The sequence below is a fragment of the Pan paniscus genome, chromosome 4 (genome assembly GCF_029289425.2).
Source record: "Pan paniscus chromosome 4, NHGRI_mPanPan1-v2.0_pri, whole genome shotgun sequence".
NCBI lineage: Eukaryota > Metazoa > Chordata > Mammalia > Primates > Hominidae > Pan > Pan paniscus.
Window position 1 is genome coordinate 149,619,478 of NC_073253.2, and position 10,288 is coordinate 149,629,765.

The 10,288-nt window shown below is 47.2% G+C and overlaps 1 protein-coding gene across 3 annotated transcripts in view; it reads left to right on the forward strand.

Moving 5' to 3' along the window:
- Nucleotides 1-8,743, forward strand: part of GALNT10 (polypeptide N-acetylgalactosaminyltransferase 10) — a 231,330-nt gene extending 222,587 nt beyond the window's left edge. For 2 of the 3 annotated variants that reach the window (XM_034960842.3, XM_063604275.1), the window contains exons 10-12: nt 675-791; nt 3,569-3,718; nt 4,577-8,743. In XM_034960842.3, the coding sequence (XP_034816733.1) occupies nt 675-791; nt 3,569-3,718; nt 4,577-4,735 (426 nt within the window). In that variant the 3' untranslated portion in view covers nt 4,736-8,743. The remainder of the gene's footprint in view (nt 1-674; nt 792-3,568; nt 3,719-4,576) is intronic. The other variant, XM_063604274.1, reaches the window with a different exon arrangement.
- Nucleotides 8,744-10,288: the final 1,545 nt, after the last annotated feature.

Sequence of the window (10,288 nt, forward strand, 5' to 3'; positions counted from 1 at the left end):
GGAACTATATGATGTGACGCTATGCACCTAGCACAACGGCCTGCCCACAGTAAGTGCCCAATCGGTATTTGTTGGCTAAGCAAGTGAGCAGCCTAGGGCTTCAGACTCCTAGCCCAGTGCTCTTCCCACCACACCCGTCTTCATGGTTGAAGGGGAAGAGGCAACTATTGTTCTTTGGATCTCAGCAGGGGGTGAGGGGGCCTCCTGCCACCTCTTGCCATTCACCTGTCCTAAGGGACAGAGACAGTCCATGACATACAGCAAAGGTTTCATGTCCTTTTCTAGGCGCTTTCAAGGTATGGTCCCTGGACCACCTGCACCTGAGTCACCTGGAATGGGGGTAAAATCTGGTTCCTGGACCTGTCGGTTCAGTTTCTCCAGGAGTAGGGCCAGGGAGCCCTTTACCAACTCCTCACCTCCACTCCCCCACCACCAACCCAGGACTCTGCATACTCTAAACACAGCAGTGCTTTAAGGATTACATTCTGTGGACTGAGTCTTCCTTCATTGAGAGGCTCAAGGTACTTCCAACAGCCCAGGGCAAGCTTTATCAAGACGATTTGAAGGTTAATCCAGCTAATGTCTCCCCCTTGGTTTCCCCTTTCACCTGGCAGGGACCCAGTGGGCACCTTAAGGCACCTCAGTGGTCCACTTCTTCCCTCTTTCCCTTTCAGATCCGAAATGTGGGCACAGGGCTGTGTGCAGACACAAAGCACGGGGCCTTGGGCTCCCCACTAAGGCTAGAGGGCTGCGTCCGGGGCCGTGGGGAGGCTGCCTGGAACAACGTGCAGGTAAGGGCCGCCCCTCAGGGACTGGCAGCCAGGTTCTCTGAAACATCTGCAGCCTGGGGTGCTGACACGGCCAGCTGGGAGGGAGAGGCATGGGTCAGTGATGAATGACAAGAGTCAGCCCCGGGGATGAGTTTTAAGATCTTCCTGAACACCGTGGAAAGGGGATTCCTTCACATTGCAATAAAACCATCAGTCTGGACCATTTTGGTTACAAATGATGGACACTCAGCCCAAATGGCCTTCAACAAAAAGTGCGTTATTGTCTCATGTCCCTGAAAAGCCTTGATGATGTTGCTGGATCTCTCAAGACAGTGCTTCCCTCTCTGCGGGCCTCATTCTCAACCTGGCCTTTCCTATATAGTAGCAGATGTGGCCATCAGCAGCCCCATGGATAGGCATGCCCCTTCCAAGGGTTCTGGAAAAGCCCTGGGGCTCCCATGAATTGTGTCCCTGAGCTGATTATGCAGGAGGTGAGGAAGTCCTCATATTGATGAGGACAGAGCCGTCACTTTTGAGAGGTGATGGGTATGTTCATTACCTTGACTCTTGGAGCCTAGGGGCATGGTCAGCCTCACCTGCAGGATGGGTGGGATGCAGAGGGTAAGCCAGCCTGCAGGAAGAGCCACTGCTCAGACAATAGTGGGCTCATGCCTGCAATCCCAACAGTGTGGGAAGCTTAGGGGAGGCTTGCTTGAAGCCAGGTGTTCGAGGTTACAGTGATTGTGCCATGCACTGCAGCCTGGGTGGAGTGACATTGGGATAAACAATTATATTTTAGATACAACAACAAAAACACAATCCATAAAAGAAAAAATTGAAAAACTGGACTAATTCAAAATGAATAAAAAGCAATCCACAGATGGGAAGAAAATGTTTGTAAAGCATATATCTGATAAAGGACTTGTATCTAGAATATATAAATGAAATGACTTGTATCCTCTCAAACTCTCAAAAGTCAATAATTTTTTTTAATTTTAAAGCGGGCAGATACTTTACCAAAAAAAGTATATGAATGGCAAATAAACATATTTAAAATGCTGAATTTCATTAGTTAATAGAGAAATAGAAATTGCAATTACAAGGAAATTCCAGCACACACCTATTAAAAAGACTGACCACACTGAAGATTGGCAAAGATGTGGATGAACTGGACCTGTATGCTGCTGGTGGCAGTGTAAATGGCAGAGCCACTTTGGGAAACTGTGGCAGTTTCTTAGAAAGTTGACCATTGAACCAGTCATCCCACTCCTAGGTATTTATCCAAGAGAAAGAAAACATGTGTCCATACAAAGACTTGTACACAAATGTTCATAGCAGCTTTATTTGTAATAGCCAAAAACTGGAAACCACCAAGATGTCCTGTAACAAGGAACTGGAGTGCAAATTCAGCAATAACAAGCAATGAATTATTGATAAATGCTGTTAGGACATAGATGATTCTCAACAAAATTATGTTGAGTGAAAGAAATGACACAAAAGAGAATACATACTGTATGATTCCTTTATAGAAAATTCTAGAAATTGCAAACTAATCTCTAGAAACAGAAAGCAGATCAGTGGCTGACCTAAGGACATGGGGGTTGGTGGGGACAGGAGGAGGAGATTACAGAGGAGCATGAGGACACTTATGCAGGGTGATGGTATGTTCATTACCTTGATTATGATGATGGTTTCTCGGTGTAAACGTATGTCAAGATGTATCAAATTGTACACTTTAAATGTGTGCAGTTTATTGTATGCCAGTTATTATTCAGTAAAGCTACTGAAAAGAAACAAAGGTTATCAACCAAATGGATCTTGACTCAGACTAACTGTGAAAAGAAATTGATAAGAATCCTGAGCCGGCACGGTGGCTCACGCCTGTAATCCCAGCAGTTTGGGAGGCCAAGGTTGGCAGATCACCTGAGGTTAGGAGTCCAAGACCAGCCTGACCAACGTGGTGAAACCCCTTCTCTACTAAAACTACAAAATTAGCCAGGCGTGGTGGCACACACCTGTAATCCCAGCTACTTGGGAAGCTGAGGCAGGAGAATTGGTTGAACCCAGGAGGTGGAGGTTGCAGTGAGCCAAGATTGCACCATTGCACTCCAGCATGGACAACAAGAGTGAAGCTCCGTCTCAAAAAACAAACAAACAAAAGAATCCCAAGAACACTTGAACTGTGGATATTTGATGACATTTTGGACCTTGTAGTAACTACTTTTAGATGTTATAATGGCACTTACTGAAGTGTTTATACCTGACATGATATGATAGCTGAGATTTGCTTCAAAATACTGTGAGGGTAAGGATAGGGGTGGAAGTAGAGCTGCAACAACATTGGCCTTGAGTTGGTAACTTATTTTTTTTTTGAGACAGAGTCTCACTCTGTCCCCCATGCTGGAGGGCAGTGGTGCAATCTCGGCTCACTGCAACGTCTGCCTCCTGGGCTCAAGTGATTCTCATTGCCTCAGCCTCCCGAGTAGGTGGAATTACAGGCATACGCCACCACACCCAGCTAATTTTTGTATTTTTAGTAGAGACGGGGTTTCACCACGTTAGCCAGCCTGTTCTCAAGCTCCTGGCCTCAAAGTGATCCACCCACCTTGGCCTCCCAAACTGCTGGGTGAGCCACCGCACCCGGCCAAGTTAGTAACTTTTAAAGCTAGGTGGTTAGAACAGGTTAATATATTATTATTTGGACCTCTGAGTTTAAATTTTTCCATAATTTAAAAAAATGGAGAAAAAAAGAAAGTCCTTGGCTTTGCTATCCCTATTTATGATGCCCCTGTGCACAGGTATTCACCTTCACCTGGAGAGAGGACATCCGGCCTGGAGACCCCCAGCACACCAAGAAGTTCTGCTTTGATGCCATTTCCCACACCAGCCCTGTCACGCTCTATGACTGCCACAGCATGAAGGGCAACCAGCTGTGGAAATACCGCAAAGTAAGATGGGATGCGCGGGGAGCAGGGCACCTGCTTAATTTTTTTTTAAGGCAATACAGTGCTTCACCCCTTCTTTCAACAGAGCCCATCCACTTATTCATTTGTGCCACAAACCTACCATGCCGGATTTTGTAGTCATTCAAGAGTAGTCAGAAATCTAGACTTCACTGTGAAATCCTCAAGTCTTAAATGTTGGCAACTGATTCCATTTAAAAAGAAAAGTGCAGCCGGGCACAGTGGCTCATGCCTGTAATCCCAGCACTTTGGGAGGCTGAGGTGGGTGGATCACCTGAGGTCAGGAGTTCGAGACTAGCCTGGCCAACATGGTGAAACCCCGTCTCTATACAAAAATCAGCCAGGCATGGTGGCTCATGCCTGTACTCCCAGCTACTCGGGAGGCCGAGGCAGGAGAAGCACTTGAACCTGAGAGGCAGAGGTTGCAGTGAGCCAAGATTGTGCCACTACACTCCAGCCTGGGTGATAGAGTGAGAACCTGTCTCAAGAAAATTAAAAAAATAAAAAAAAGATAAAAGAAAAGCACATACACACACACACACACACACACACGATAAGGACCAGTGAGGTTTGACAGGACGTGGGCAGTGTCTAGGTCCCAGGCCTGGAAGCTGCGTGCATCACTTCTGGCCACATCCCAGCGGGCAGAACCCAGTCCCACGGCAATACCAGCTGCAAGGGAGGCTGGGCAGCATCCGGCTTGTGAGCTCAGGAGGAAAACCAACAGGTGTATGAACAGCTAGTCAGTCACTTCCTCACTTTCTCATTGCTGGTATTGTTGCTGTGGTTTGACTGGCCACATGTCTCCAGTGCTGTCTGGCTTATTACCTCCATGTTTTGTAGGACAAGACCCTGTACCACCCTGTCAGTGGCAGCTGCATGGACTGCAGTGAAAGTGACCATAGGATCTTCATGAACACCTGCAACCCATCCTCTCTCACCCAGCAGTGGCTGTTTGAACACACCAACTCAACAGTCTTGGAAAAATTCAATAGGAACTGAGCCCTCATGTCCCCTTGGCAGGCCCCCCAGGGTCTGGCACTCACTGCAGCCTTCCTCTTTCAAGGGAGGCAGGGCCCCTGTGGGCACTAGGTGTAAAAGGTGCTGGCCAAATGGTTCAGGGTGAAGAGGGCTCTTGATTCAGGGGCTGGGGTCTGCCTGGTCCTTGAGCCCCTGAGTTGTGGGTGTAGGGTGAAGAGCATATCCCACAAGAGGCCCCACAGGGAGCAGAGACTGCTTTAATCCCTGCTGACATCACGGAAAAGCAACAGAGCCTTTTCAACTTTGTCACTATGTCCCCTTGAACATTATGTGGGAGAATACCAAGGTAGCCTAGGCCACCCAAAAGTGAGTCCTGCAAGGTTGCCCAGCCCTCAGATGGCTCTCCTACATGATGGTGCTTTAGAAACAAAGGTAAAATTTGCCTGTTTGGGGCAGCTTTTAGTATCAATGCCACTCACCTGCAGCAGAAGAGAAAGAAGTCCTCTTGGGGCTTTTTAGTTTCTGCCGTCCTGGGGGGAACATTGCAGTTACTGCCCAGCTTCTGTTCTCTGTCACAACCCCAGGTGATTTGGTCCGGTCAAAGGCCATACTTGGGGCCCTAAGAGTGTTCAGTATTGAATGCTGATCAGCTGCCAGGTGAGGAGTCAGAAGAGGGAGCCCCCCAGACATTTCTTTGCAGCTATGGACATGCGGGATATCTCCCCCTGCTCTCTGGGTATTTGAAATGTCAATTTTAGCACTCTCCAGGCACAAGGACAGCCCAGCACCAGCTTTACAGGGCAGTGTTTCAGATGGCCCTGAGCCCACGGAAAAGGCCAGGTAGACCTCCAAACTAGAAATGCTGGCTGATTTGCTCTGATCCATGCTTCCATTTCCCTGTCTCTCTTCCCCAGGCAATTACTGGCCTCAAAAGAGGAACAGAGGTGCTGCGAGGTGCTCACCTCACAGATCCTGGAGAGTCTCCAGGATCAACTGTGGGCAAAGTGCCTGCCTCTGACCTCATCATGGTTCTAGTTCTCATACAGAACTCCAGAATTTTTAAAGAACTCTATAATTGGATTGCAAACTAGGATGCTACATAGGATTCTGGTATTCCACATCCAATATGGATTTCTAGAATGCTGTGATTAAAGGAGCCAGCCAGGTGTAACACAGTCAAGGCAGCCCCCAGCCTAGAGACAATCTGTGAAATCCAAAGTTGGTGGTGTTGGGGAAGCAGGGGGACATGTGTCCCTCAGCTCAGCAGAGGCTGTGGTACAACATGGTCCTTGGTGAAGACCTGCACCCCTGGAACCTCCCACCATCATCACAACTGTAGTCTCATTTGCAGTGGAGAAAAGAACCCGATGTCCCACAGCCAGATATACACCCAGCTCCATGCCAGCCCTTCATGTTTACCTTTTGCTTTGTTAATTACATGTCAGACTCCTAGAGGGCCTCCAGACTAATAGGAAGCATTTCTGTAACCAACCTGCCACCCACTGATTCAGAAATGGAAATCACAGTCCACAATCTATGGCTTCCACCAGCTAGCCCAGGAAATACTTGAAATCAGCATTCCAGTTAGTGTTGAGTCTCTTGATTGTGTCATTTACCAATTAAATAACTGAGACCTAAGTCTGGGAACAGAGCCACGAATCTGCCTTTGAGATGCTGGCAGATCTCAAGGCCATCAATTATTGGGGGAGGGAGGGACAAACACTCCCAATCATCCACCAGTCAGGCTGAATGTGTAGCTGGCGAGGAATTACTTCCACTTCTGGCCCAGCACAAGCCCTGCTTTGGCCACCTGTCTGCAAGAGAGGCGGCCCCTGTGCCTGCAACGCTTACATGTTGATCCCAGTGTCCTTTTCCAAATGAGTGCTGTAGCTTTAGAAGTGGCCCTCTATAGAAAGAAGTCAAAAGATGAGGCCCCTTCTAGAATCTAGGATAACAAGAGTGTTGACAGTTTGAGGAGTCGAATTGAGATTCATCATCAAAGAGCAATGCAGCGTCGTTAAAATAAAAACTGTGCCTTTTAAAAAGAAAAATGCAAATATAGAGCAAATCCCTAAACTTGAACCATTTCCTAGTGCCTTGCTAGACAAACATAAAGGGGCAGGGTTGTGGGGAGGGGAACATTTTTGGTGGCGTTTGCAGTTCCTACTGGATGAGTGTGTGTTTCTTAATGTCTCATTTCAAGCAGGAGATGTTGGGTCTGGAGCAAGATCTGAGACTGAGATGTCCCCCAAGGGTGACAGGCCAGATTTATTTCAGTCAGTGCAAGTCACACTCCAAACTAAAGGCTGGGCAGTGCGTTTAGTCTGTGGCCTAGAAGACTTCATCAGCCCCCGAGAGGAGGCCTTGCATTACCTCCCTGGGACCTGTTTGGGGGCCATCCCTGCGGTCCACCCTCTGAACCCCCAGCATGTTTGTCCTGTTTCTCACCATTGGGTTAAGGGGTGCCGAGCACTAGCTAGACTTCCACACAGTCCCACCCCAAGTGGGCGGCAGTGTTCCTGGCATGACCAGGATTCCTGTGAAAGCAGGAGCAGCAGCAAGCCGTCCCGGGCCTGCCTTTCCCATCCTTTGGTTCTCCTTTCCAGTCTGGGTTCACACCCTGAAAAGGGATGGGTGTGTCCTCTGAGCACTCCGGCATTTGTCATTGCTGAGCCCATATCAGTAGGTCCTGGGACTTGACAAAGTATGTGGGAGGGGAAGGAAGGACAGAACTTGACTGGCTCCATTTCATGGACCAACTGATCAATTGCCAGTACTAAGCCACTCATTGTTATGGCTTCCTTTTTGAAAACCACCTGTCTCAAGGATTCAGGTTTCTGCTCACATCCCCAGCTGATGCTCAATAAAACTCAGCCAGGAGCATATAGAGATGCTGACAGCCAGGTAATGGGTGAGACTGTGGGGTCCCTTTTCCTCTAAAGCCTTTACTCTGAGGATAAGGTCACAAAGTAGGGTGTGACTTGAAAGTATCGTGACCATGTGGCCCACCAGCAGCCTTTCCAAAGGGGAACTCCAGAAACATTTCATAATGCAAACAGCACTGTTGCTTTAAGAACAAGGCCTTTGGAGGTGGCTAAACTTGCACGCACGTGTGTGAAAAGCCATCCCATCTTCTGCCTCCAGTTGGAGCTTTCAGCTGTTAAAACAGTCAGAAACTATTGATTCTTCCCTTTAGGAAAAAATGCTCAGGCAGAACAGGGTACATCCACAGGAGGAATCGGACGAGAGGATGTGACATTCGGTCCAGGAGAGAAAGAGCAGTTTCTGATAAAGATGTAGCAAATGGATTTCCAAAGTCTACATGACATTCACTTTTCAAACTTCCCACCAGTTGAATTTTTTTCCTTAAGAAACAGGTGATGTCTTGGAAAACAGCTCCTTATGTCTCTCTGTGCATCTCCATTTTCCTAGTCTCTGGAGTCTCAAAAAGAGTGGCAAAGCACTTTACAGTAGTAACTGAGGAATCAGATTCTCTGCTTCAGCGATATCTAGTTTGTACAGTTGGGTGATCTTTTGTAATTCCTAGGAGGTAATGCATTTTTAATGTTTTCTGAAACTTTGTAAGTGTGAGAGAGGGACAAGAAGTGCAGTACTGTTCTGGAATTCCTTATTGCTTTCAACGGACACTCTTTGTGAAAAATCCAAGTAATATTTTAGTTCAAACTTGATCTTGAGCCAAGGCCCACTGCCACCTCTGGGATGGGAGTCGGACCTACATACCAAGTGACAAGTTCACCTTAACATCTGCTTCCAGAATGGCTTTGATTCAGCCATGCCAGGCAACAGAACAGGGTCAGACTCCTGCTCTGTTATTGGCTTGAAGACTAGGATCCCAAAGGGGTTGGAGGCAGGGAATATTTGAAAATTCAGACTGGAATTCCAGGCCAAAAGCTCAAGACCACCAGCCTCTCCTCCTGCCTGGAAAAATAAGCCTTTGTGAAAGACTGATTTACCATGTACAATTGTGATTGTGAACGTTGTTGAGTAAACCTCCAGACTTTCTCTAAAGTGGTCTCTGCCTTCTTCCTTCTCATGTGTCATTCTTCTTTTCATCATTCTTCACGTAGACCACCTACTTCAGACTCAGGCATTCTGCTGGGTACTAAAAACTCCCAACAGCCATCATTCTAGAGTGAAAGGCAGACCTAAAACAACTAAGATGATTTCAGATGCAAATAGGGCTATGAAGGGTATAAAGCAATGATATATTAGAGACTGGGGTGGGGGTCAACGTTAGCTAGAATGGTGAGAGCTGAAAGACATGAAGGAGGGTGAACCAAGATGATTTCAGGGAACAGAGTTCCAGGCAGAGGGAACAGCTAGTGCAAAGGCCCTGAGGTAAGTAGAAGTTTCTGTGTTGGAGGAGCAGAAGGAGGTTAGCTTGAAGAGTTACGTGGGGCAGCCCACAAAGGGTCACACCCAGGAGCGGAGGATCTCAGGAGGGCAGTGACAATATGAAATAAGCATAACTTTTTTTTTTTTTTTGATGATGGGGTCTCCCTCTGTCACCCAGGCTGGAGTGCAGTGGCACTCATCATTTACTGCAGCCTTCAACTTGTGGGCTCAAGTGATCCTCCCACTTCAGCCTCCCTAGTAGCTGGTACCACAGACACACACCACCATGCCCATCTAATTTTTTTTATTTTTTGTAGAGATGGAGTCTTGCTATGTTACCCAGATTGTTCTTGACCTCCTGGCCTCAAACAGTCCTCCTGCCTCAGCCTCCCAAAGTGCTGAAATTACAGGCATGAGCCACCACACCCAGCTATAACTCATTTCTGATGCTTACCCAACAGGCATGAGTACTTGCTTACCAAAACATTTTGATGCTATCAGGTATTAGATATGGTAGGAAGAGCACTGTCTGGCCCAGCTCTGCAAAAAAACTCAGTGAGATCTTGTGCAAATGCTGCTTCCAACTAGGCCTGTTTTCCACAGTAAAATGACAAGTTTTTGGATGATGCTTCCAGCTCCACCTGTGGTCCTATGATTGAGTCTTGGTTGGGGGCTACGGGTGACAATGAACAGAAGCTGGAAGCTGCCCCCTCATGCTGTCACTCAGGGACCACCAGAGGGTGCTATGGACCATGGCTTGACAAAGGCTGAATAACACAAAGGGGAAATTCTGACCCAAGATGACATGGTGGTGACTGACACAGTCCATCCAGGTTTTCAGTATGCCCACGCTCATGTTATCCTCACAGAATAACACCTTACAGCTTTGTAGACATGGGGAGAGATTCAATTTTTAAAGCCTTTTATACCTGTTGTACCCCCCAGACTCTCAGAATTCCATGAAACAGATAAGAGAAAAATATTAGCTATCATTCAGTAAAAATGTATCAAATGCCTACTATATACCAGGCACTGTGCTAGAAATTAAAAGACTGTGCAAGGCACTTATGATCTAGTTAGAAAAATAGACATTAAACAAATGATCATTAAAATAAGTGTATAGTTAGGGACTGTGGTAAGCTCTGCAAAGGAGAAGTACATGTGAGAGTATAAGAACTTGACCTTAGCAAGAAGGTCATGGAGCATGCTGAGTCAGCT